The sequence below is a fragment of the Dromaius novaehollandiae genome, chromosome W (genome assembly GCF_036370855.1).
Source record: "Dromaius novaehollandiae isolate bDroNov1 chromosome W, bDroNov1.hap1, whole genome shotgun sequence".
Classification (NCBI taxonomy): Eukaryota; Metazoa; Chordata; class Aves; order Casuariiformes; family Dromaiidae; genus Dromaius; species Dromaius novaehollandiae.
In genome coordinates this window covers 71,003,085-71,031,041 of record NC_088130.1, presented here as the reverse complement: position 1 = coordinate 71,031,041, position 27,957 = coordinate 71,003,085, and the positions used below count along the sequence as shown (strand labels likewise).

Sequence of the window (27,957 nt, the reverse complement as noted above, 5' to 3'; positions counted from 1 at the left end):
GGCAAAGCCAAAGCTGCCAAGCTTAAAATGCATTTTGGATATATCTGCTGAAGCATTTGACTGAAAGGCTCTCAGTGAACATAAACTGTTTGCTTTTTACAGACACAAATCTGGAAACAAGTTAAACTACTACAGTGTTGCTAAGTCAGTATAGCCTCTTTTGCATGCAGATGAATAAATCTGTATTGAAGTATTTTATCTGATACAACTGTTTTCATACAAGTAAGGGAATATCACGTCTGGGCTAAGCATCTTTATAACACCAGCTACTGAACTTTTGATAAAACTCATACATTATCCAAAGTTGTACTGTTACAGTCAAAATGTGCAAAATATAACTGTGGCCTCACTTGAAAAGTGTATGTTATCAGTGGTAAAAAAATTCCAATAATCCATTTCCAACCACAGATATTATTTTGTTGACCTTAAGAGTTTCTGTGTGAATGCGTCTATTCTGGTGAGATTTTGATCCGTGAGAAAAGAAAGCAACTCATTACAGTGAAGGAGAAATGCATTATTTTGATGTTAATGGAACAAAACATGGACTTTTTTAGTTCAGAATAAATTTGCATTTAGCAGTATCTGTTACATTAAAAGGAAACATTTGGCCTTCTAACTCACTCTTCTCTTACATTCTTTTAAATGGAAATTAAACAAGGCTATTGGAAAGTAAACATGGCTATTGCTGACCACAACAGCACTCTATAAGGTGTACACATTTACTGACATGGTACAATCACTATGTCGACCCTTGTCAAATAATACTTGCATTTGAGCACATTTATGCCTGTTTTCCCGCATACAGTACGTTTCCACCAAGACATGACAAAGTTAATTACTAGATACCTCAGGCCCCTGAATGAACGTAGTCTGTGGCTTAAATTTCAGGCTGTGTGTAAAGTGCACATAAGCAGCCCCAAGAAATACATCATGTAATATCAGCTTGTTTATAGATAAGCCAAAAAACCTGAGTGATCTGAGGGAGCGCAAGAACCCCGGGGTGTTCTCGCCAGCTCAGCCTGCTGCTCGGAGCCTTGTGCTTGGACCTGTTCTCTTCATAAACACAGCGCAGAATCAAGACGCTCCCATTTGTGGCACTTCAACGTTGCTTGTAATTCATATTTGCAATTCGTTAGTAATATTTTTTGGCATTCATTCGTGCTTTCAGAGTGTCTTGAGCCCTAATTGTGCTACTCCCTCATCATGAGAACAGCTCCTTCTTACACAACTATAACCTTCCCGACATGCCCTACATCCTTGGCAAAGCTTCTAGTTGCTTGTTTCTGATATTGGAGCTAAATGATGAGGTTTGTTAATCAAAGCTGTGCCAGACTCGTCAGTCCCCAGCCACTAGGCAAGAGGAACACATCTGTTCTCATGCTTAGGATTTAGCGAAATCAGGCTGCAGGTATGGGCTCATACAAAACGGCTCAGTCTGCCTCAAGTGTTATTAATTTTAGGCTATTTTTTGGTTTAACTTGGACTTGCAAAAGAAGGTCATCAAAACAGTAAAAGTACAAAAGGAACTGAAACAAATAGCAAAACAGTGCTACACGGAGAGGGAAGTGCATTTACCGAGAAGGAAACACGGACGAGAAGAGAAACGGAGCTGCTGTGCAGGGAGGAGGGAGCCGAGTCTGAACAGACCCCAGACATCCAAAGGGGAAGTCGGAGGCAAAGCGCGAGCGCTGGTGATGGCCACCCTCCTCGGGCCCTGCAAGCACTGCAACGGCAGCTCCCACAGCAAGAGCCCAACTGTGGACAGCACCCCGTAACTAAAAAGCGGCAAAACGGAGCAGCTGCACTGCCCTGACTGGAAAGAAAACAGCTGATCCAAACAGCTGCGAACTTACTGACCTGGCCTGAACAGTAGGGAAGACTTTTGAATGTAGAAGGAGAAAAGAAATGAAGACGCTGAGACAAGTAATGGGCCAAATTACAGTGGGTGTCTGTGAAAAATATAAGGGTTAGGACCTAGGTAGCACAGTTTAGGTAAAAAGGTACTTCACCTGGAGGTGCTGAGACGCACCTGTGCCTCTCCCCTTGGGCTCTGTAGAGAAGAGGGGTGCTCACTGCAGGGAGCTGCCCCGCTAGCCCGCTAGCCCTGAGCTGCAGACTGACCAGGTTAGACCCCGCCCGCGGCCGCTGGGGCCCTTACACCTCCCCCCCACCCCGGGGCTAATGGCGCCCCGCGGCCGTTGGGGCCGTTACCAACCCCCCCACCCCTCGCGCGGCCGCTGGGGCCGTTACCACCCTCCCCTTCACAGACACGCGCGCGGGCTAACGGCGCCCCGCGGCCGTTGGGGCCGTTGCCACCCCGCGCACAGCCGTTGGGGCCGTTACACGTCCTCCCCGCGCTGAGGCTAACGGCGCCCCGCGGCCGTTGGGGCCGTTGGGGCCGTTGGGGCCGTTACCCCTCCCCCCTCCCCCGGGGCTAACAGCGCCCCGCGGCCGTTGGGGCCGTTACACCTCCCCCCTCCCCCGGGGCTAACAGCGCCCCGCGGCCGTTGGGGCCGTTACAGGTCGCCCCGCGGCCGTTGGGGCCGTTACACGTCGCCCCGCGGCGCCAAGGCCCCCCCGCGGCCGCGGCCCCTGCCCCGCCGGGCGCCCAGGGCCCGCCCCCAGCGCCGGAGCGGCGGGCGGAGCGGCGGCGGCGCCCCGCCCCCGGGCGGCCCCTGGCGGGCGGCGCGGCGAGCGCATGTCCGCGCGGCGGGAAGGGCGGGCGGCCGCCAGGGGGGCGGCGGCCGAGGCGGCGGCGGGTCCCGCGCTGCCCGTGGCCGCCGGAGGCGCGGGGGCGGGCGGGGAGCGCGGCGGCCGCGGTCTGAGGGAATGCACCGCGCGCACGCCAACATGGCCGCTGCCGCCGGGCGCGCGGCGTGGCGCTGTGAGTCTCCCGCGGGGGGTGCCGGGGCCGCGGCCCGCTCGCTGCCCGCAGGCGGCGGAGCCGGGAGCTGCCCCCGGGGCGGCCGGGCCGGCCGCGGGGGGGGTGGGGGGACGGCGCCCGTCTGCGGCGGGCGGCCCGCCGGGGCGGGGAGCGGGGAGCGGGGCGCTGCGGCCGGCGGGGTCCTCCCGCCGCCCCCTGCCCGGCGCGGGGGGCAGAGCCGGGGGCCCGGCCGGGCGGGCGGGGAGGCAGCGGAGCGGAGCGGAGGGGGCGCCCGGCGCGGCGTCGCCGCCGGGACCGCGTTACACAACGGGCTCCCTCCGGGCAGCGCCTTTGCGTAACGCCATCAGCCGCGGCGGTGCCGGCGCGGGCGCCCCCCCACAGTCCGGCCCGGCCCGGCCGCTCTGGCGGGCGCGCGGGGCAGGAGGGGCCGGGGCGGGCGAGCGCGGCGGGCTGGGAGGGAGCGGCGGGCGCGGGTGGGCTGGAGGGAGACGGCTGCGTGTCTGCCTGCCGCCTGCGCGGCCCCGTGGGGACTGCGGCGGGGCGCTGAGGGCTGCAAAGCAGGCTCCAGCGTCAGTGTTCTCCTTTAATTAGCTCGGGACCTGTGACCAAAAGAAAAAAAAAAGTGATTTGGCTCCTTTTAGCGTCCTGAGTAAAATCTTGTGGATTAAGAGGGCCTTTTGGTCCCGGTCTCAACTCGCCGAGCGCTTAACCGAAGCTGCGCTCGATGCTTGCTCTGCTGATAGAGGACTGGTCCCCGAGCTGCAAGGTCGCTTGGGTTTTTTTCCAAGCGGTGCGTGACTAACAACTGAAGCTTTACTCGTCCTGCAGAAGGGGACTCAGTACATCCTCAGTGGGCTTTTTATTCTTTAAAAAGTATATCTGGAGAATCTGCTCCTTAAATGCTGATCAGGCAGGTATTTCAGCGGCATTCACACGCCCCAGATCATCTTTTAAGCTGAGAAGGCCATCAGGGGTTTATTTCAAGGGATGCTGTGTGTTCAGGTGGATCATGGTAGTGTGTGCATTTGTGCAGATGAGTTTGAGAAAATTCTGGTATGTATCTAAGTCTAAAAGGTATTCTTAAAAATGTGTCCCAGCAATACATTTTACAAACTGTTCTTTAGAGACGTTGAAGAAAGTCTAGCTTGATATAGCTGAGCGTGTGAGAAGGAAAAGGTATAATGATCTTTTTTTTATCTAAAGAGAGAACTGTGAGGCTTTGGGATTTTTTACCTTTGTAAGAAACTTGTGGTTTGCTGGTATCTTACTTGGTATTTTCCTATCAGGAGTTTAAGTAAGTTTTTTTTTTTTTTCTTTTAAATGTTTCATGTAAAAATCATCTTTGTTTAAGAACCCACAGGTTGCATTTTAAAAATAACACTAGATACTGTAACAAAATATGAATAAAAAATACAATTTTAAGTCAGTTCCACAGTTATCTTAATGCTGTAAGCATGCATAATACAAATATGTATTGTGATTTAAAATGTGCAGTGAGTTTTAAGTACTCCGTAAACTGGGAGCTTTTTTCCTTACTGTTTGGTGAATATAACACAATTTTCAGTTACTGCTGTAACAACAAAGTAACTTAATGTTGCATTGCTTGTAAAGAGGCATTGCTGTACTCCCACCTGCTTGGAAACTTACTGAGAGCAGTTGAAATGAGTGTGTATGTGGGAGAAGAATTTTATTGGGTCTTGCTTCCAGAGGCTGAAGTGCTTATGCTAATTTTAAAATTTATAGAAGCCCTTTTATCAATGTTCCATCAAGATGGAATCATCGTCGTTGCAAATCCTGTGCATTTTGTTGCATATGTTTTATGGTGCGGATAGAAAGACGCACGAACCTCACCTTTAGTTACGTAAAACCAGTGCTGTACAGTGTTCATGTACAGTGCAGGATGAATGCTACCACTGAAGCTTCTTTTTATTGTTCTATGTAATTTTTGCACATACTATTATTTTTTTGAGGCATTGCTAATCTTGAGAACTGGAAGAAGAATATAAACTTTGGAAGAGGAAAAGAATCTTTCAGGCAGCAGCAATGTTAAAATTGCATGAAATTGCTTAGATCGCAGCCTTTTATATCATTCCAGATACATGCTTCCACAAGTACACACTGCTAATCCCAAGTAAGAAGCTGTATTTTCGAGACACTTTCCACTTTCATTGATTTCAGCAGGTCTTAAGGGTGTTCAGCATCTGTTTAGCATCTTATTAGAGGACTGTGAATCATAAGATGATCTTACGGGGTAAATTGCCCCTGCGGAGTTCCACGCTATCGGGGCTCGTTTGCTGCTGGAACTCCTACAGTCTGAGGAGGGAAGTAATCACACCAGAATACTGCTGGGGAGCCTGAGATGCAGAATTGGACAAGTTTTTTCATCTCGGGCAGTTCGCACTACTGTTGCACTTAAATATGTTTTAATGGTATGAACTCCTAAAGAAGAGCGGAACATGCTTTAAAAAAGCACACTGTAAGCAGTATGTGGGAAGTAAAACGTCCTCTGTTTTGGGGCCATATTTTGGCTGAGGCCGGAGTCCAGGAGTAATGGAAGAAGTTCAGCTCAAGTAATGAGAAAGAAGGTTCCTGCATCCCTGGGTAAATGGATGCTGAAACTGCTGCTTGCTGTGTTCAGTATGGGGCAAAGTAAGGAACTGTATATGGGCCACGGTGCTGCCCTACATTGCTGAAAGTTTGCTGAGGACTCCCGACTAATGAAAGTCTAACCTACAGGTGGTGTAGATATACTTAACCTGTTCAGAGCTAGCTTAGGTGTACGTGTTCCATAATAAATTATGCAGCTTGATGTACTTATTTTCTTTCCCTAGTGGTGTTAGCCCTAGGTGGTTTCTATTGTTTTGTCACCAGATGTTTTAAACTCATATTTGGAGTTTAAAAATTAATTAAGCTTTTGGAGAAGAAAAACCCCACAGGATTCTTTTTCTTTTTTATGTTATTGCCTAGTATCTAAAAGGCTGTTATTGTACACTGTATCTAAAGAAAGACAAACACTTGAAATTTCATGAAATATTCTGATTCCAGGACCTGGAGTGTAAGGGATAAAATGCCAAATAGCACAGCATGGCCAAGAGTATTTGTGTAGCTGTTGAGGGACTAGCGTGTGTCTGGTGAAGAGAACCCTCAGCCTGGTGCGAGATTAACAAGGTATTGTTATCTTTTTCTCCAGTTGTGAAAAGCAGCAGTCAAGTGAGGGTCCCAGTGCGATGGAGAGGTCAGGCAACTGCAGCTGCAGCCACAGCGACAAAAAGCACAAAGCCTCAAATTCAGCCCGAAGTGCAGTAAGTTTGCAACGAGGTGTGGATGGGTGTGACTTTGTTTAGTTGTGCTCTGTCGCTCTCTGATAAGGTATGCTGCTTTACCTAACAGTGGTTATGTTACAAAACATAGCAGTCACGGTGATTCGTCTAAGGTTGGTGTGGTGTGTGTTTTTTTTTTTATTTTATTTTTTTTGGTCATTGCCATTATCTGGCTAGCTGTATTCACTGAGCTGCTTGTTTCCGCACTGCTAAGTTCTGTGGGGCAAGGATCGTCTTACTTGTTCTCTGTGGCATGAAGTGAGGCACTGGCCATGATAAGGGCCTGAGGCAGTGCAGAAATAACACCCTACTGTTTGTTCTTTTTGTTTTACTTAGTTGGGGTTCTGCTTCCTGATTTTTGTTCAACAGCATAAACACTCTGGGAAGGATGGAATGGAAACAGGTTCCTGGCCAGTAAGATAGATTTAGGCTCCTTTGAGTCCTCCTTTTATTTGTCAGACTTTTAGCTTTAGCTTTAACAGGAGAATGGCAAAGTTCCAAATAGGTGCAACACTCTCCGGAGGTGAGAGATCTTAGTAACTGGAATCCTTCAGCTTGTGGAAATGTTTTGACTGGGATCTCCGCCTCCTGAGTGAGAGTTCTGACTAGCAGCCGTTTATATAAAAAGGTGATTACCACCATCTGCTTTGCTGTGCCGAGAGAGAAGTTAGTCTTGCTAAGTCCTTTTCAAAAAGATGACTGTTCTCTGGAGAGGATTTGGAGCCCTGTCCGGACAGAAGTATTTATGCCCCCAGCACTGGGCGTGTTTAATGCAGGAAAGAGATGATACTGAGCATTCTGGCATTTAGCAGTGTTGGCTCAGTCTCAGGTCCTGGCCTGGTTTGTTTTCTGGGTCAGGTTTCTCACTCTGCCCCAACATTTCTAAAGGCACATTGTTCCTAGTTGTGGAATCCATTTTCAGGGCTGGATGTTACAGCGCATAACTTGTTGCTGTTTAAACTTTCTTTCCTTAGGTAGAACTTTGTCTTTCCCCTGCCATCCCTGCCGTTTTCTCTTGGGCTGTAGAATACGTGTGCTACCTAAGCTTCTTTCTTGTTTTCAAAATCGCAAGTGAAAGAGTGCCTGGGAATCTCAGGTTTAAATCAGTCTGTCTCCCACATGTGTTTTCTCCTACATATGAGCTCCTGATGCAGGTCTTATAATGGACCCTGTGCTGATAGAAGGTAGATCTAGTTCTGTTGCAGTTCCCTTACTCTTTCTTGGCATCTCTTTGGAGCTGAGAGGCAGCACGTGTTGGACATGTGGCTGGCAGACTTGTTTTGTCAGGGATATTTCCCATTCGTAGTCCGATGGCCATGTACAGCTGGTTTTGCCTCACTTTTCCCATTTCAACAGTGTGTCAGACCTGCACATAGACAGAAAACCCATTGTGAAAAAAATAAACAAAGCTGAACTGATTTTATGTGTAGAAAGGCTCTTCACTTCTTTCACTGCTTCAGGAGATAAGATGTCTTTCTAAAGCAAAGATGGGAAAAAAACCTGTGAGTACCTCATCTGTTTTCTAAGGAAACATCAGTTTAATTTGGTTTAAAGTCTACAGCTGGAATTTATCAGAGATAGTTCCTTGGACCTTGTTTTATAACTTCTTAGTGTTCAAGCTGCAAAATAATTTTCTCAGTATACTTCAGATTAAGCTCAGTGTTTCAAGATGATTATTATTATTGTTTGCTGGCTATTCATGCTTGTAGTTCATATTTTTGCTTAAATGGGATTAACTTTTAAATAGAATACTACTTCTGCAAAACACAAATGCAGGAGGATAAGCTGATTGTCTTGCAATTTTAAAAAAGCAGTACATCACGAGGATTTGAAATGTCTGTTTTGTTTCTGTAGGAAACCTAAAACAGGAATCTTGATGTTAAACATGGGTGGTCCAGAAAGGCTGGATGACGTGCATGATTTCTTACTTCGTCTCTTCTTGGACAGGGATCTAATGACTCTTCCAGCACAAAAGTAAGAAACGGCGGGAACTCCTGTGTTAGGGTGAGTGCTGAGTGTTGCTGTCCTAGCTGTATGCTCAGACTTTAAGAGCTTTTGTGTACACCAGCATTTCTTAAAAATGAGAATCTGTTTTAATTGTCTTGTCTTTTAATTAGCGCAAGAAAAAGTTTTGTAATCCTGTGGGAAGTGTTGAAAATAGGAATGCCAAGATTGTTAAAATAGGAATGCCAAGATTGTTATCTTAACTTCTAAACGCAAACGATGGTTTATTGTCAGCTAACAAATTTGGGAAGGGCGATAGAATATAACATTAAACAAGTGATGCAATTAATGACTAGTTATAGTTGCTGGTCTATATTTCAGAGAGATGGCTAAAGAAACCCCAGTCCACTAGAGGTCTGTGGGGAAGAGGGAGATGATTGGGGTTATTTATGGTACTGACATGTGTGGCTTTTGAATGCTTTAGTAAATTAGCACCATTCATTGCCAAACGCCGCACCCCAAGAATCCAGGAACAGTACAGCAGGATTGGAGGCGGATCACCGATCAAAAAGTGGACGGCGGTGCAGGGAGAAGCCATGGTGAAACTGCTGGATAGAATGTCTCCTCACACTGGTACTGCTTTACTCCACTCTCCTTGTTAAAACCTGGTTTTGTCTGATGCGTTGGAAATGTATGTTTGTAAAGCAGCTTTTCTTTCTTGCTTTTATTGTGAGCTGGACAGAAAACACTGTTCGCACTTAGAAATCGCAGTAAAGATATTGCTAAAGTTCTTGCTCTTTGGAAGCTCAGCATATGCAAAACATGGGGTTCCCATGCACGCAAATATATTTTGGTGCTGTGAGCACTTCTGTGACTGCGTTGGAGAATAGTTTTAATTTTGCACAGTAGATTGCTATCAGTGCTCACTGAACCTGCAGCAACAGAGCAGCACCACAATCCAACCAACAGTGAAACATTTACCCACCTTCTCAGGCTGGACGCAGTTTGTGCTGTGGTCCAGGTGCCACCTCCATCTGTGCCTGAGGTAACTGGTTTAAAAGCTGATTTGGGTGTGTCCACTGTTGGACACTTTTGGCACGTTTCATCATGCATACCTAACTTCTTAATGGCTGAAGATATCTGGCTTAAACTGGTGTTCTCTGGTCCCCCGTCATCGAGAGAGAACAGCGCATATTGAGAGGTTGATCCAGCATATCTGGAGATCATTGTCAGGTGGTGGTCGTGGGGGAGCTCACCCTCCAAAGGCACCCTGTCTCTCTCCTAGGAAGAAACCCAGATGACTACATTAGACAAAGCGTCTTACTGTTAGATGGCTAAGTTAGGTGCCAGGAGCCTCAGTCGGTGCGTATGAGTATGAGGGGTCATGCCCTACTGTGTAAGCCCTCCTTGAGCTTGAATCTTAGATGATAGGAAAGGGAGTATATTTCATGAGAACAAATAAGGCGGGCATGGGAGAAAGGCATTCAGAGTGGGATTTTTACTCGCATAAAGGAGATGGAGCTTTGCAGCCTTTGGCAGGATAATCTCATGTAATTGTAGCTCTGCAGCTTTCTTGACTGTTTACGAGGAGGCAGGGTGGGAGAATGCTGATCCCCTTAGGCTGCACGTGTGCCCACGTATGCGCACATGCACGCACACAGTAAAACTTCTGTTGATCTGGCGTTTCTTGGTGGCTCGTGTTCTGAGCGCTGAGGCTGTTGAGTTTCTACGGCAGGAGTTCCCGTCCCTCTGCAAAATGCACGGCTGCCTCCTCGTGGCTCTTTCTTGCCTCTAACTGCAGAGCTGTGCCGTTGGGTGGGCGCGCAGCTGCAGCATCCCACAGTCAGGGCTCAGAGGACAGCGCGGCGTTTCCCACCCTTGCTGTCTCATCCTGAGAGTGCGTTTCCCAGTACAGACCTAGCTCAGCTGGAAGGTTGTGCAGCGACTGTCTTACATAAGACAGCTCTGATGCCAGAACTTAATTCTCTAAAGCCCTTTGTATTTGGCTTTGTTATGTCAGTGTGAGCCTAAAAGATAAGTAACTGCACGGGAGGGTGTCAGCAGCCTCAAATATTTTTCCAGGCCACAGATCTGTTTTTCATTCCTTTAAAACGTCCCTCTGCAGCTACTGCTTGTGCATACTGAGAGTTCTCGAAATTTTCACTGAATTTGTAACCATTAATAATGAATAAAAGCGATAACACCAACTATACCTGACTGCAGGACTGAAAAGGGTGTCAGTGGGAAGAAAAGATACTGTTTCATAGTTGAAACTGCAGGGCTGGGTTGAGTAATAGCTGTCGGCCCCACCCCAGGACCTGAGCTGGAGATAAGGCCGGATGGTTTGGTTTGGATGGAAGTAGATACTGTGTTTGCTAGTTCTTCCTTGGCTGTGAGGAAGCTTGAAAGGCGAACAAAATTTCCATCCCCTCTATCAAATTCACTGAATTTCCTTGAACTTAGGCTCCCTCATGGCATGCAGGTGTGACCCTTGTATGGGTTATCCTACCCTTAAATACTTGGTAGCACTGGTATAATGGAAAACCATTGCAGATTCTTGTGTGGATGCCCTCCTGCTGAGGGTTTAAGTCAACACATTGTATCTCGTAATTGGAATGGGCTAGGTGTGCAAAGACAGGCGATTGTATTATTCACCTAATGTTAATCTGCTGTGATTCGATCATGTTCAATCCCTCCCTGCTAAAGCTTCAAACTGAATTCATACACAAGCTGTTTTTAACTCAGGTTAAATGTATTCAAATGTATTTACAGTGGAATTTGTACCAGTTTAGCTAAACTACTTTCAGCTAGGTTGTTAGTTGAATTAGATTTCAGCCATGCTTGGTTAGCAGCTATGAGGAACTAGAAATCTTTGCTGCTGTTCTGCCTTTTTCTGGAAGTGATAGACCATTTGCATGTATTACCTTTTATGCTGCAGTTTCTTGCCATGTGACATTAAAATCGTGGTATTAATAAATAGAGTGGCAGCTCTGGAAATCAAACTCCACATCCACGTAGCAGCTCAAGGATGGTGGCAGTCTTCTGTCACTTGCCTCTCATGGTATAGGCTAAAAAGACAGTGAATCGTCACTGTGTTGACAGAAGCCAGGAGAAACAATGATGTGATGGTTGCTCTGTCTGAAGTGAGCTGCATGGGGGTCACCTTTTTTCTAGTAAGCCATTTCTCTGCATTATGCTTTTTGTTTCTGTAGTGACAAACTACCTCTGTGAGTAAAGGAATTAACAAGAACACTAAGCTGCTCATTTAGTTCCTCACCAAAGTGTTTGCTTCAAATATTTCTCATCCTGCCGCTACAGTATGATCACTAAACATTTTTAATAGAAAAACTGCTGAAGTAAGAGAAACCAAAGGAGATCTCCATTCTGTTCAGCTGAGCAACTTTACGATGGTGGATGCTGCAAGCATTTGTTTTCCTTCAGTTTCTGTGGCCTCAGTCTTTTGCTGATGTGATACTGGCATGTCAGGGGATCCCCTTCTATGTTTGACAATGCACATTATTTGATTCCCAGCTATTTTGTAATTCTTTTTAGGACCTACTTCAGACTTGTGTAGGAAAGGATTAGAGCTAGGAGATAGAAGGGTTTGGAAAGTGAAAAATAGCAGCCTTTGACTAGGACCAAAATTCTTTCTCTTTCATTCAACACACAGCTGTCACAGATTTATTCATTTGGATTATATTCATTTTCTTTTTTTCCACAGATGCTACCGTATAGTTTAATTCCAGCTGCAGTCCTTGAAAGTATAGTCAATGCCTAGAGCTGAAACTACGCCCTGTCATGGCATCAAAACCAGTAGTGTTTTCACTTAAAGTAGCCCCCGAAGGGTCAGGCTTTCAGAAGGTTCTGTAGATAAAACTTAAGAAGTCTTATCTGCTTTTCCTCAGAGTACCACTCCCACTTGCTTTTGTTCGGTGACTGTTTTTGTTAAGTCACATCTGTCTCTATCTGTTGTTGCAGTTTTTACATCTGGCCTGATATGTTGTTTAAAGACCTACTTTATTGCCTCCTGGTAGCTGCAGTTTTAAAATTTGAATGTGCTACAGTTTTTCTTCAGTAATTTTGCAGTGATACCAACTACTGTGTTGTTTCTCAATAGCTTGAAAAACCTAAACGTGCTTCCAGATTGAGCCGTATATTTTGGAATATTGTGTGTTCACCTTTAACACTTCGAATGGGAGCACTGATAACAAGTACTGTTAATGGATAACTCCCAGGTTGTGGTAACACATGAAATGCATGGTGAAGGAGAAATACTTTGTGTGCTTTTGTTACCCTGATCTGGATTTTATTTTTGGGGATGGTGGTAGAGTTTTCAGTTGGTTATGTATTTACAATTCCTGAAGACTTTATTTTAGACAGTATCAATAACCACCTATAAAATTCCCTCTTGTGTACTGCAAGTCAGTAAATTGATTTATTTATATGTTTGACATGTCCCATTTTGACAATGGGACCAATATCAAATAGTAAATAAACAGCCTCACCCATGTCATCCGGGTGGGAACAATAATATTTTAAAATGAACTGTTACTGTTACAGGCAGTTGTCTGAAAAATAAACAGAATTCTTTCTTAATGAAGAGGGGTGGGTAGGCTCAGTAGTCTGTTTGAATAAATCATGCAGATATGGTGGTATGGAAATCTGTTTCTATTGTGTTGTTTTTCATATGGTAGCATTGAGTAGGCTGATGTCTTGCAATGTTAATTATAAATGTGCCTTCTTAAAATATGGTTAAAACAATAAGGAAAGGAAACAGTTCTTCAGTTCAAACAGTATTTTTTACAAGTCCTATTTCAGTTGATTCCCTTCTTGCTGTTGGAAGAACGAAAGACCAGGGGATGAGAGGGCCACGTTGTTTCCTTAGATTGGCAGCTGTCTTCTCTTGGTGGAAGGAGCTGTCACTTACTCTGACTAGTCCTGATTCTAACTGCAACTATAAATCATGTATGCATATGCGCACGTGAAAATCTCTCCTTTGCTGCCCGTGATCCAAGACAAAACATAATACAGTGAGAACACTGCAAGAACCTCCCTAGTTGCTCATAATTTTTCCAATATGTCCCTTCCCAGGTTAGAGCCATATTATCTTCCCTCTGGTTAGTCTTTTTTTTTTTTTTAATGCCATTTAAAAATGTTAATGAGGTTGCTGGCCTCCAGAGCTGCTGAAGTTGGGTCATTATTTGCTACTGCTCCCAGCAGTGAGCTCTCTTGCCTCCTGCGGAGAACTGGGGCCAGCTAAACCTGCTTCCCAAATCCTGCATAAATGTATAGACTGGAGACCAAACACAGCACATCTGCTTCCTTCAGAAACCTGTTAAATGTTATTTCAGAACTAGTGACCCAGAAACCCTAAAAAAGAAACTTAGTTTTTGTTCTCCCAGGAACCTCTGCCCCCCATTTAAAAAGCCCCTTCTCCCCCCACCCAAAAGAAAACCCTATAGGCTGTTTAACCAAAAGATTAGAGCTGGAAAACAAAAACATGAAGCATTGTCCTTGGAGGAAAATAGTATTGCCTCCAAACTAAAGTGTTTACATGAGTGAAGATTTCTGTGGAAAGACAGAAACAAGCCCAAAATAGAAGAACACGTGTCCCTTATTTCGGATCAGTAATCTCCCGCCCCAAACAATGGTCCCTGTCCTTAGGGGTTTATGTGCAAATGGACCAGACTTATCCAGAGTGGGGGGAGGCATCTTCTCTCACAAGGAGAGTGACCAGAGCAGTTGCATCAAATGATGGTTCCACATTGTGCTAGTTTTGTTTTTGTTTTTTAACGGAGTTAGCTAGAGGCAAGGAATAGCAAGTAATGAAATATGAGTTTTATATGTAAATAGAAGGATGAAGAAGATGATGATAAAGTAGGAGAGGAAAAGGCAAGGAAGCCAGGTGTTCGAAGTTGAAATAGGAGTTCGAGGGCAGGGAAGGGAGGATGTGTTGAACAAATGATCAGTATCCAGGTAATTCTGTCTAAAAGCCCTCTGCAGTGTCATGACTGAGGCCCTCATCACGTGAACTCCTTTATGCACTGAAGTCATGCTGTTTTGATGACTTCTCCAATGGCACTTGGAGCTTGAAAGGAGTAAGGTTAGCTGACTTTCTTAATGCCTAACAGGAAGCTGATATCTATAAGGTGCAGGGTCTTTTCCTCTTTGAAAATTGATCCTCTCAAGATGATCCCTGTAGAGTTGAATGTTTCGGTGTTGGCCCACAAAATGGCAGCCTAATTATATTTGAAAGTTTAGGTAGATAAAACTTCCCAGAATGTACAAACTAGTTAAAGAATTTCCTTCCTTTTGTCAAAATGTATGGCAGAAAGAAGAAAGCCTTGTCTTCCCTTTAAACATTTTAGTTATTTATTTTATCTAGTAAAGTGTCAGAACTCTGTGTAGTCTGAAAACTATGTTGTTACTAAGCTAAGCAAAACCAGAAGTGCAATGATTCCTGCAGAAACAAATAATAATATACATCACTTCTAAATTCTCCTAACAGCAGAGTAAGTTAACAGCAAAATACTTGGCCAATGAAAGATGTTTTTATATGACAGCAGTTGAGGAAAAATAGCCAGAGGAGTATCAGCAGGTTTATTTCAGCACTTTAGGTCTATCTGGTTTTGTACTTGTTGGTGAATGAAGGGGTCAAAACTTCAGCAATTGGTAGAATTTTTGTTTAGCATGTTGACTGATGGGCCATGCTTCTGAGTAGAGATGACTCATGGGTATTGAAGGGTGGTATTAAAATATAGGGGAGTTCTCAATAGATGTTTTTCATCTGCAATTTCTCTTCCTGTGATGTGGTTGACAGCACCTCACAAATACTACATCGGTTTCCGGTATGTCCATCCTCTGACAGAAGAAGCAATCGAAGAGATGGAGAAAGATGGGGTTGAAAGGGCTATTGCTTTCACGCAGTATCCACAATACAGCTGCTCTACCACAGGTGAGAGTGTGTATGGGTGCAGAAGGTGAACAGCAGAGGTGAATGTAGCCACGTGTCTGTGAGCCAAAACCAGGGAGCCTCATGCAGTATGTGAAGTGTTAATGCAAATCTATCCTGTGTTCATCAAAGTACCCTTTCCAGTTGGCTTCACTGCCCACTCAGAGTTTTCTGTATTCTATTATAATTCCTAATTTTCGTTAGAGATTTTTTACTAAGGATAGCATTATGTTGCCATTATTATTTTAAGATAAAATAAACTGAAAGTCCAGGAACACAACTGAGTAAACTTTCTCCATGGAAACTACAGCAATAACTGTGCTTTAGTTAAAGAACTTAGCAAGTTGTTCTTTGCTTTTGCGTTATTTGGACTTTATGAAATAATTGTTCCCCTCTGATGTTCTCAGTTCTGATTTACAGTTGTATTTTAAATATGTAGTGTTTTAAAATATTAAAATAGTTTGCTACAAAATTGTTCTCATCTCACAGGTTATTAATGCCTTGGATGAATTTATGTTCTTAATTCTCGGTTTTTCAGGAAGCAGTTTAAATGCTATTTATCGCTACTATAATAAAAAGGGGGAGAAGCCAAAGATGAAGTGGAGTATAATTGACCGATGGCCCACACATCCCCTTCTTATTCAGGTATGGATCTGTATGAGAATCTTTGAAGTTGGCAGTCAGAATGAGACATGTAAATTGAACAGTTTTGATATGGAGGTACCCTGAAATACCCTTTTTAAAGTCACTATTTCAGCTGCAAAAAGAATGCTGCAGTTCTTCTGCACGTACAGTGTGGGTATGCTTCAGCATCCAGGAGTCAGATGTACTCATTTACAACCATCCCATTGTTATGGCTATGTGATCAAGTTGACATTCCTTGGGGTTTTCTTAGCTTGGTTAATGTAGGAGAAACTTGGTATCTTCACATTGACAGCTGGCTTTAAAACAATAAAGAGCTCTCGTAAAGTAAATACGTACATTTGAGTTTTCTTTTTAGAAATATTTGCTGCCAGTAAAAACACTGAATAATTTTACGCAACAGAAACATTCTGAGGAATCACTTTTTTAGGTCAAGTCTTAGTTTCTTACAAGACTTAAAAGGCTTTTAGCTACAGAATATCCTAAAAGGAGAGGAACCTATTTTGTGGCTTAGACTATGTTGTGTTTTTCTTTCTTTTTTTTTTTTTTTTAAGGCGGTGGGGGAGTAAAAAGAATGCTTCAGTTTGAGGATGCATTCTGTACACAAGACGTATTTCGTTACTGTATATCTATACCTGAAATTATAAGGGATGATTATTTCATGCCAGATGCTTTGGCATGATGATTTGAGAAAGTGAGCACCCTGTACATCTTGTTTTAAAAACATAAAATTATGCTATCATAGTGGTGCGGACTGGGAGGGACCTCTAGAGGTCATTAGTCCAGCTTCCCGCTTGAAGCAGGTCTGTAGTCGATACAGATACAGGTCACATCCGTTTGCTGCCACATGAGAATCTGACAAAGGGGTGCATAATTCTAGCCATGGTTGCGGCAGGAGCAATGGAGAGAAACCTTCCTACTCCTTAGTTTTCAGAGAAAACGGCATTTTTTTGTTCTTTGCTGGAGAGCTCAATGCTTATTTTCTGGCTTGGATTTAGCAATTCTTGTGATGAACAAACTGTAAAAATAAGTGAAGGACAGAAAAGTGGAACTGCCTGCACTACATGAAGTTCCCCTGACAAGCTGATTGAGTGTGATACTACCTTGAGGTCTGTCTTTGTCAGTAGGCACTCCTCCTGCCTTCAGCGAAACACCTCAGCAGACTTTAGGAACCCTTGGTATATTTGGAGAATCTACAACATAATAGTTTCCATTAGACAGCGTGTACACATGTGCTTTTATTTTTTTAATAAGCCAACCAGTGTGTATTTCCTTAAGCCCAAGGGAAGCTGTAAGTGGATGGCTGGCTCAGTCCCTGATTATAAAATTGAAATGGAAATTACATTTCAATTTTTTTAACGTTTCTGCCCCATTTTTCACTGTAAAATATCTAAGAAAAGACCACACAGCTACTTCCCGTTACTGCAGCAGCATGTGCAAGCTGTGATGGCAGCTGCTTTTCTGTCTGTGCGTTCCCTCAGCCCAGCTGTGTATATGCAGTATTCATGTGTATATGCAGGTTCTCGGTTCGAACGCTGGTGGTGGGAGTGTAAGGTCAGAAGTGTTTCATTACTTTTTTGTGTAGCACTAAGAATGTTTTCAAGTGTTGATTGACAGAGATTCTGTCTCCCATGTTATCCTCGGAGCTGAGGTCAGGGTAGAGTTCTCTGAATAAAGTTCTTCTCTGGAGCTTTTCTCAACAATCCATGAAGCAGGTTCTTCTCTGAGGCCGTGTTTGCATATTTCCTTTAATCTAGTTTAAGTGTAATGGGGCTGTTAAAAAGGATGTCTCTCTGCCCCTGTTTACCCATTTCTCTTCCCTTGCCCTAGCAGTTGCATCTGTGTGGCCTGCCTGGTTGGGGAGCCATTTTGGGGGCAGTAAAGGATAGTTTGGTTTGATTGGCTATATTCTTTCAGTTTGTTACCAGCATCTAAAAGCCATTGGAATGATCGAAAGTTGACAGGGGCATTTGGTGGTGTTGGGACTGGGCACTGTGTGTAATTACATACTGAACAGTATACGTGCGGGGTCTCAGCATTTTGAAGTTCTAAAAGCAACCTAGAACACGGAAGGTGCTTGTCTTGAGTCATTGATGAGTGTATACTAACTTTTTAGCATTTCCTGATTCAGATCTTTGCTCCTTTTATCTTAACAGTGCTTTGCTGAACACATACAGAAAGAACTGGATCTGTTTCCACCTGACAAAAGGAAAGATGTTGTTATCCTTTTCTCAGCTCACTCGCTCCCGATGTCTGTGAGTTACATAAGATTGTTTCTGAAATTACTAGATCAGAGTCACATTGGCTAAGCTGATTTGAAGGTTGTGCAGCTTGCATGCCACAGGACCGCCCTTGTACCTTGTTGTTGTACCTTGTTGTCCACCACTGTTGTGGAAGGGTCAGACAAACAAAAAGATGAATTTGTGAGTCGGAGCTGAAGGCCTGAGCCAGAGCTAAAGACGAGGCTTGTGAGCTGTTGTTACTTTCCTGTGTGCTTACTCAGATCTGTACTGTTGGCTGCTGTTGAAAATAGGATGCTGGGTTAGGTGGATCTCTGGTTGGACTCAGTGTGGCTGCTTTTATGGTCTCACGTGTTTGTAAGCTCAAACCTGGATGATAATAGAGGGGAAAATTTAGTATTTTCTCTCTAGAAAGTAGTAATATTATTTTCCCTGAAGGGATGAAAATAAGCTCTTTGCAAGGTTGCACTAAATGACCTGAACATTCTACTGTCAGTAACCAGCAACTTCAGCAAAATGGCTTCTAGTCATTGTTCAGAAATACAGTACTGACACCAAAATGTGACCGTATGTTCATGTAAAGGTTGAAGAATTTATCCGTTGTGTACAGGAGGAGGAGGAGATGTTCTGGTGAAGCAAATTCGTCGTAGATGCTGTTGGGCCGTCATGTCATTTTTCCTCTAAGATGAGTCAAGAACTTTATACACCCTACCCAGGGTTCAGTCAAACCATATGTAATGTGCTTCACCTTTTCACATGGTCACTTCCCCAGAACGTTTGGTGTGTGAAGCAGACAGTACAACCAGAAGCTCATTACTGTACTGGGGGAAAAATGCAACTGATTTCAATGGAATTTTACTCCATTTCTTTTTAGCCCCTGATTTAAACTCTCGTGTGTTTGTGCATTACTTTAAAAATGTACAGTTGTAACTCCACGGACACTCTGGGTATGTAGTAACTTCCGCTTATTTTATGGAGGCACCGGAACAGCTAATTCCGAGGACAGAAACAGGAAAGCCAGTGTGGGGAGCCCTTGCTGTTAGAGTGCTTTAGAGAGGAGGAGAAAACTCGGGACGCTCTCTGTCAGAAGCTGCAGCGCGGTCTGGGTTCTGCGGCCTCAGGGTGGTGGTGATGCCTGCGGGGCTGAGGCCGGGGTGCCCGCAGGGGTGCCGGTGCCGCCCCGGCCTCTCCCTGGCTGGCAGCGCGCGCGAGGCCCTGCTGCCTGCTAGCGCGTCGTGGCAGAGGCCGACCCTCAGCATCGCTCGTCATGCCGGGCTCCCGGGCTGTCTCCGTGCCGTTAGTCACGTGTGCCTGGTGTGCTCTGTCCCTGAAGCCGGAGGTGGGGAATGACCCGTGTCTGCGGTATTAAACTGTCTTCCTGTCGGGATGAGGTCACCACTTGCAACCTGCCTAGTGGGAAAGGTTCCTGGCCTGTGCTAACTGCCAAACCATGGCTTGGGATTGTGTAGAAGAGGCCTAGCAGCACGGGGTGAAAATGGGCCAGGCACTGCTCTAGCAGTTTCTCTATATATACGCTTGACTTTAAGGGCTTGCTCTTAATTTACTTGTGCACGTATCAACTTAGAGGCTCCAGGCCTTTGCATGTTGGGCATGCTAAAAGGGTAGTGAGAAGCAGTCCTTGTCCTGTAGACCAAGCAACCTCTCTTTACAATAGCTGAATTAATCTCAAGATGCCAAAAGACTTTATAACCTTTATGTCATTGTGTTGTATGTAAATGCTGTGTTTTCCTAGGTAAATGATTCTTTTGTCTTTGCTTGTGGGGTTTTTGTTTGGTTTCTTTCTCCTCTTGTTTAAGAGCAACAGATGAGTCTTAGTCTTTAGATGGACTTAGCGCAAATGTATCCCTGTGGAATTCAAAGGGCTGGTGTTTTTGTGTTGAAGGTAGTGAACCGTGGTGATCCATATCCTCAAGAAGTGGGAGCTACTGTCCAAGGAGTCATGGAGAAGCTGAACTATTCCAATCCTTACAGGCTTGTGTGGCAGTCCAAGGTAAGCGCTCAAGAGAAAAATATAAAGCCATCTGCACTATAAAGCTCTTCAGCTGTTAGAGTTTACGATCTTTTCTTCCAACTTTGTCATAATGTCAGAGCCTTTTTGCTGTTTTCAGGAATATTTCTGCTGTAATAGAACCCTGATCTCTTGCTTATATTCAGCTTTTTCAGATACTCTTTTTCCACAGATTCTTGCCTTTGAGATATTTTGCCTAATTTTAAAGTAGATTTTTGGTGTGGCTTCTAGAAAACCTGTGATCTCATAATATTCAGATAAGCATCTCTCTCTATCTGTCAGAAAGAAGAATCAAGTACCCACTGGATTTCTGTGTTGCTTTTTGAGGATCTCTGAGCAATGTTTTCAGAAGTTGTCACTATGAAATAGACATTCTTAATAAGAAGAACTTAATCCAAACAGGCCTTATTATTCTTCAGGAAGACTGCTTCCATTACTTTGTTCTTATTACCACTGCAAACACCAAGGAACATTTGTTTCATCAGAATTATGTAGTACAAGTAACTTATATCTCAAGGGCGTTATGCCTAACACACCATTGTTGTTTTGTTCTACTTCATACTTCATGGATAGTAAAGTGATGAGAGATTTTGTTGCATCCTGAAAATGCTTACTACTTTAAAAGACAGGTAAAACCTGTGCAGTAGTGATTAGGATTTTATTGAACTGCAAACAACTTTCATTTTGATACAAGAATCTCTTTTAAAGCCAGCCCAGACACTCTTTTGCGGGGGGACTTAAATGGGAGGACCATGTGTCTTCATAAAAATGTAATAGATAAAGTGAGAGGTATTATCAAAAATAGACGGACATATTTGATGTTGTTAAAAATAACCTAGTTTGTGTTGACCTGCTTAAAGAAATGATTAATTCCTTTAATTTTTTTTTCCCAGAATGATTTATTTGTCCTCTTTTTCTCCTTTTCTTACAGGTTGGGCCAATGCCTTGGCTTGGTCCACAGACAGATGAAACCATTAAAGGACTGTGTCAAAGAGGAAAGAAGAACATGTTGTTGGTCCCAATAGCATTTACAAGTGACCACATTGAAACACTTTACGAACTGGATATTGAGTATGCCCAAGTTTTAGCAAACGAGGTAAATATTTTAGAGTTTTCATAATTGCTTGGATAGTGGTGCTCTCAAAGTATTTTTCATCTTTTGAAATTTTGCTTTGTAGTTACTCTTTGCTATGAGATTTGGGGCAAATTTTCTTTTTCTGTAAATTCAGAATGAATCTGAACTGGCTGGGCTCAAACGAGTTTTTAGCAGCACAAAAGAGGTGGGAATTTGTCTTAGTAGACTGAACTCTTTAAGCTGCTACTATCCTAACTAAAAAGGAAGCATTGGATATTTGGCAGCAGAGTGAAATTTTGCCTTATTGTCACTTTATCTCTATTGAAAAACACGATATTGAATTTAATTCAGTCATTTTGGGGCAAATTCTGAATAAAATAGAGGATTTTGAAAGATAACTAATGAAGGTTCTAACAGAGTTAACTTTTCTCTTCCTTCTTGTGTTTGATTCAGTGTGGAGTTGAAAACATCAGAAGAGCAGAGTCTCTTAATGGAAATCCACTGTTCTCCAAGGTATCCTGCTTGTTGCAATAGTTGTAGAAGTTTGCAGTTGTGTTTCCTACTAGATTATGGGTGTCTTCAAATATTTTTAAAGTATTTTGGGTTTAAGAACAAAACCAGAAATCCCTGCACGTAATCTGTAAACTGCAATGTTTTCTTTTACTGCAATATTTAAAAGTCTAGTTTAGAAGTTTGCTTTGACAAAGAAAAACAATTTTTTATTCATTTGTAGTCATCTTCACAAAATATTTCTTTTAAGATATGATGCCAATGCAGCTCTAAAATGGGGTTTTCCACTGAAACATAGGGAGATGGTGCTTAAAAAGCAGAGTGCCAAACTGTGAATCCATCAGACTGCAATCTCACTAGTCTGTAACACACATTAATGCATTTTTTGATTTTATGCAAGTGGATTTGCTCATGTCGAATTTTTAATTAACTGTCTTTCAGGCTCTGGCAGACTTGGTCTATTCACATATCCAGTCAAATGAAATCTGCTCTAAGCAGTTAACCCTCTGCTGTCCGCTCTGTGTAAATCCTGTCTGCAGGGAGACAAAAGCCTTCTTCACTGATCAACAGCTGTGATGGGCAGTCTAGGAGAACACTGCTGGATTATACAGGAAAGTTGCCCTGGTGACAGTGCAAAGAAAAGGAACTGTTTGACCGAACTCTTCTCCCTGTCACGTACTTACAGAATGGTAGTCTCACTGATGTTAACCTGGTGTAACTGAGGAGAACTTGACTTTTTTGGGTTTTTTTTTTCCCTTATGTTTTGTTTGAGAGTGTCTGTAGAAAGTAGGGCGATAAGGGCCTGATCCTGTGAGATGTGAAGAGACCTCATCTTGTCTAATTCTGATGGGACTTGGCATGAGCCCAGTATGCACAGAAAAAAACTTGCAAAGCTTTTATGTAAGTTAGCTTCTATCTACTTTTCAGGGAATTTGGCTTCTGTCTACTTTTCAGGGATTTATTTGTGTGTGATTTCATTGTGATTATATTAATTTCAGCTTTCCAGGTCAAGTGTACAATTGTTTGCTTTGTTTATGCTTATGGTACAGTATAGCCAGCACAGTCACCAGGTAGCTCTTCTAAGAGTGATCTTTTCAGATGGGTTTTGAAGATCAAGTGACTTCTAATGCTTTTTAAAATAACGTATTTTTTTAGAACATAAGGATAAGGTTTTGTTTTGTTTTGCTTTTTCTGCCAGAGGCTTCCTATGAAAGCTTAGCTAGGATAGTAGAACTCACAAGATTTGTTTACATTTTATAGAAAAACATTATCTTCAGGAAAGCCCTGTGTTTGGAGAGCATAAAATGAAAGAAAGAATCTTGCTTGCTGAGGAACATGCTTGGTTGAAACAGATAATCTATGGTTCAGATCTAGCAGCCATCAAGAGCGCATGTTGGAACATGTTGGCTCATCTTTTAAGCAAAATACCTTTTTTCTTTTTTTAAAATCATTATTAAGAAGGGCTTTCTCTGGTTAAGTGAACTTAGGAAGTCAGGCTTGCTCTCCAGAAGGTTTATAGATTTGCTCTCTGTTTTCTGCTGTGTCACAGTGCTGTGGTTCTTGTGGGATACCTATGGAGCTACATAGGTAGAACTGATCTAACTTAATTGAAGCTGTCATTTAAAACTGAGGTGATAAATTGGGAGTAAATTACATTCTAGGTGCCTGAGAGCAGAGTGAGAGGAGAGCAGGCTGCCCCTCATGTTGAAAGCTGTGTGCTTTTGCATCCTGTGGTCTAAAGCTGAAATCTATTAGATTTCTGGCACTTAGAGTGGGTCTGGAGTATGCACCCATAACCCATTTAAATTGCTTGCTTGTTTTGGCAGGCATTTGGATGCCTCAGGACTGCTGAATCCACTCCTAAGTAGTGTTAGTTTTGTAGAGTGGAAGAACCTTTTTAGGGCACTACTCCTTCACTGTCAACACCAGGACAGATGTCTAGGTTAGTCTTGGGATATCAGGGGACTTTGTTTCAAAGACTGGTCACCACATAGCGTTTCTGACCTGGGGACTTGAAGTAGTTCAGGGTGGAAGTACCGCAGCACCTCAGTTAGTGGTCTTTCACGCCAGGCTGTCTTGGGATGAAGGAAGAGCAAAGCTGTGACCAGTGTTCTGTGGCACTGAGCATTATGTGTGTTAGTCTAGGCGTCAGCTTCGTGGATATAAACATTTACATGATGTAATTAGCACTGAAATGCCAGTCCTTTGGCAATGCAGGTTGTTTTCAGACACAGACTTTCTGTAAATTGATGAGCCAGCTAATCATAATATTTGAAGAAGTAGAGGTCATGCTGCTCAGACAGTTTTATCTGTTTATATAATTATGAAGCATGAACAGTTTGAACCTCTGATCTTTTAATGATAAGGTTGTTTAAGAAGAAAACAGGCCCCTGTTGAATTAACAGGGGCTTGCTTTTTTGTTTTGACTATAAACAAATGGTCCCCTGGTTCTAAATTATGTTAAAAGAATTAAACCTGGGATATTAAAGAAATAAGTGGGTGCCGTGTTGATCATCCAGTGGGCCAGATGCTGCCATGGAGTGATGTAAACTGTGGTCTTCTGCCTCTCTGGGACCCGTGGCCTAATATGTCTCGAGAGTTGAATGAAGTGTCTCCACTGCCACGCTGCAGCTTCTGAGTGTGATTATGGTGAGGTAGACTTAAACTCCTCCAGTGACAAAACCGCCCTACGTTACTGCTACCCCTTGTTGCTTTAGCAGAAAGAAGTCTTCCTCGACCCTTTGTGTCTATGCCTGTTCTCAGTAGCAGGGAGCCCAGAAGCAGGGGCAGGTCTGCAGAAGCCAAGAATGAGAGCGTGCTGCCTGTCCAGGGCTTTGACTTCCAGCACCTTGCTGTATTTTTAGTGTTCTCTGACTAGTGGAGGTATATGACTTTCAAACAGTGGGAGAATCTGTAGGGCAATTTTCCCCCATTTGTGGACATGAGTGGACTGGGCTTTTGAATGTATGTGTTGAATAGGACTGTAGCATGATGTCAAGGCACTATGTAGCCAAAACTGTCTCCCTCCAGGAGCTTCAGTTGCCTTTAAATCTTTCAGTTCTGGTCCTAGGCTGTTCTCTTGTCTGTCTTGGCATGGAGAGTACCAGAGTTCTCACAGTGCCTGCTATCGCTGTGGAGATTCCTTGTGTGCATCTCCGTCTTCCCCTCCTTGCTCCATTCCGACTCTGCACTCACCGTGTTGGCAGGAAAATGGAAGGCTAAGAGCGTGTTACTGCCCTTGCTCAGATGGATTATGTAGAGTTGTCCCATGTGCGTGGAAGGGTGAAATTGTCATGGAAAGGCTTTGATGAATCATGTCAAAAGAACAACAAAGTTTGCAGTGTATGTGGGGAGCAAACTTTGACCTTATGTGTCTCTTTCACGAAGAACTGCTTCTCTCCATTCCCACTTCTCTGCTTGACACTTGTGGGTCAGTAGCAAACAGTCTATTTTACAAAATGTTCCTACTAATATCTCTTTTTTTCTGTAAGTTGAAGGGTATATTGACCTTCAAATCCAGGTCGTGACCAGCGCGTTTAGAAGTCTGGCTGAAGCTGGAAACTGAAGATTAACTTTATATGATCATTGTGATGCTATGAATATGGATTGGCTTTGTACTTCCACACTGGAGATAGTAGGGAAAATATCAGCTGGCATTAGTTGCAAGGCATTACATTTGTTCCCAGTAATAGAAGGTATTTAAAATTCAGTTTTAAAGTATGCTAACCACAAGTGAGATAATTACTAGGCCTGTTTAGGCTATTGTTACCATTAGACCATAATGTAAAATCACTTAATTTTCTAGCTTTTAGCAGATAGATCATGTCTCATTGAGTTGGTGGGGTTTTTCATTTTGCTGAACAGTGTATGATATCACTCTGTCCACTATGTAACAAAATATTATTTTGTCTCAATGCAACATCAAAAAGCCTGTTGGAAAACTACCCTAGCGAGTGACCTAGCAGCTCTACCAATTATTTTTAATAGAAATCTGTTTTTTTCCCTTGCATTTAAAAACTAAATAAAAAAGTGAAATCACAGACACTGATAACAGTGAGAATTCTGTTGCCATTGAAATCTTCTGATCATGGGTTTTATGTTTGGGAGCATTTATGACCATGCTAACTAATGGTGGAATTTGACCTTACGTTGGATACTTACGATGCAGATGTCAATGTCTGAGCTAGTCTCCTAGGTACTGCTTATGGTCAGAAGATATCTTTTAAGTACTTCTGAGAAATGATTCATCTCCCCTTGAGGTTGATGTCCACAACAGGTTGGATGAATTTAGCCGTGTTGCTGCCTCTCTGTGAAGGCAGCCTGGTGCACCAACTCAGATGTGGTTAGCTGCCTCGCAAGATGTCTCAGATAAGGAGAGACGAATCCCATCCTGACAGGTGTTTTTGAAATGTTTTGTTTATGTGCCTTGTTGTTCAGCACTCTACCAATGCTTTATAGCCACTGTAAAAGGGAGACTACAGTCTTACTTAATTCTACATTTATGCATTTGGTTTGCCCCTGTGGCAGATTTAAAACATTTGGTGCTACTAACTCAGGACCCAGTCTTGTCAGATCCTGACCACTTTCTGCTCTGATTGAATTGATTTGAAAATGTGAAGGTGCCAGCATCTGACAGGCTGAAGTCGTTGGACAATAATCTTAATTTGATTTTTTTTTTTTTTTGTTATCAATTATGCTCCTTTTACTCTACTTTGTTTCATTTGCAAGTGTTTTTCATTAACATTTGCCTTGACAAAAAAGCCACCAGCAGAAGTGAGTTTAAGTGATCGATTGAGGCAGTGTTGTGTCCGAGGAGCTCGTTAATGCGAGCTGAGTGTTCAGGCTGGAATTCTGCAGCGTGGGGGCTTTGGAGGCAGCGCTGTTGTTGCTGTCCCCTTGCCCAGGCTGTTCTTTCTTTTTTGTGCTAATGCAGTGGTTTGTGGTGCAGTTTGCAGTGCAGGATCACAAGCAGTTGGCACAATCGAGACTGCAGGCCAGGGATTAAAATCTTCAAACTAATGCTCCCAGTGTTGTGGAGCTCTAGCCTGAGTATATTGTTTCAAAGTAGAGGAATTTGGATATAGAAACCTTAATGTCCTAAGGAAAGAAGTGGGAAATAAAGATGTTTGCAAATGGAATGTTTTGAAGAATTTGCTTTCACTCTTTGTATTTTTGCCTTTTCTGTGGTTGATGAAGTTTTTCTCTCTTGGAGTTTAATAAAATCTCCCTACTTGGCTGCATTTTTGAAAATGTGATAGCTTCCAAAAGTGGTGCTGTAATACTAAAAGGTGTGTGGATAGTATCTGTGAGCTAAGATTCTGGTCCCCCTTTATAAGAGGATTTTGCAGTTGAACTTAGTGGGGCCAGGATTTTCCTGGAAATACCTAAAAGCTCACTTTTATTCCCTTTCTGCCACAACCAGAGAGTGGGAAATTAGTATGAAATGTAAGACGCAAAAGAGACAAAAGTTCCTTTTATTTTTTTAATACCAGATGTGTACAAACACTTGCTTTCAGTCCAAGGTACAGATTTTAGATTGAACAAGAACTTCCATTAAGTGTAACACAAACAATTTGTATAACCTTACTGTGTATCATTTGCCATAAAGATGGAATTCCAATTAAATTTTTTGAAAGAAATAATTCAGCTGTGTGTCTGAGTAAGCAAGTTCTTTACAGTGATATTTCATGTCCTCTCTGTTCCTTTCTTTTTCCGTACTGGCACTCACTGAACAGCATTTTGATTCAGATCAGTAGAGGATTTTGAAGCACGTATTTCCCCCTTACAGAGTGTCGATTCACTTTGTGTACCAACTTTGATGCATATTCAACTACATTTCTTTGGATGGAAATACTGTGGGTGTGCACCAAATATGCTCCAATAGAAGCAAAAGGATCTGAACCAAGGACAGCTTTGAATCCCGTTTGAATGTTTGGTCCAAGGAACCAGACTAAATGTTGTCTGGAGTAAAATACCCAAATGGCCCGTAGTGTAGCTGCAGGGCCTCAGCACGCGCTGTGATATACTAACCTGTTCCCGTTGTGCCAAACTACTTGCTAATGCAGGTGAAGCCATGGTGGGTCCATCCATTAGGCTTTCAGGGAAAAGAATGTCACTTTAACTTTCTGGATTCACAGTTCTTCGGTGTCAAGTTGGGTGTGTGAGGGTGGAGTTCACTAATAAAGTTCTGTGAGTGGCATCTTTTGTGTAAGTATTTCTGTATTTTTTTTTGGAAATTGATGTCCCCAGTAATCAAAGCCGTTTATTCTGCTAGTGGAGACTTGCCCATATATATGATCGCTGACCTGATACTGCAAAGGAATAATTTCGTATTGCCTTCACTTTCCTGACTTCCTACCCG

At 43.2% G+C, this 27,957-nt stretch overlaps 1 protein-coding gene across 3 annotated transcripts; it reads left to right on the top strand.

Moving 5' to 3' along the window:
• The first annotated feature begins 2,660 nt into the window (after window positions 1–2,660).
• LOC112985184 (ferrochelatase, mitochondrial) lies at window positions 2,661–27,242 on the top strand. Of its 3 annotated transcripts, none has more exons than XM_064500417.1 (11): window positions 2,661–2,884; window positions 6,075–6,186; window positions 8,059–8,178; window positions 8,633–8,781; window positions 14,969–15,103; window positions 15,639–15,745; window positions 17,899–17,997; window positions 19,886–19,993; window positions 20,943–21,107; window positions 21,540–21,599; window positions 22,038–27,242. In XM_064500417.1, the coding sequence occupies exons 1-11, from the start codon at window positions 2,830–2,832 to the stop codon at window positions 22,170–22,172; spliced, it is 1,245 nt and encodes a 414-aa protein (XP_064356487.1). In that variant the 5' UTR covers window positions 2,661–2,829; the 3' UTR covers window positions 22,173–27,242. The 3 variants fall into 3 exon arrangements, with proteins under 3 accessions (XP_064356487.1, XP_064356488.1, XP_064356489.1); XM_064500418.1 differs by lacking the exon at window positions 2,661–2,884 and adding an exon at window positions 3,919–3,937; XM_064500419.1 differs by lacking the exon at window positions 2,661–2,884 and adding an exon at window positions 4,997–5,015.
• Window positions 27,243–27,957: the final 715 nt, after the last annotated feature.

Bases quoted from the DNA above. Each gene is read 5' to 3' on its own strand.
- LOC112985184 (XM_064500417.1), top strand. From the start codon at position 2,830: ATGCACCGCGCGCACGCCAACATGGCCGCTGCCGCCGGGCGCGCGGCG. The intron at 8,782-14,968 runs GTACTGCTTTAC...TGTGGTTGACAG, and splicing joins TAGAATGTCTCCTCACACTG to CACCTCACAAATACTACATC. The intron at 17,998-19,885 runs GTGAGTTACATA...TTTGTGTTGAAG, and splicing joins CTCACTCGCTCCCGATGTCT to GTAGTGAACCGTGGTGATCC.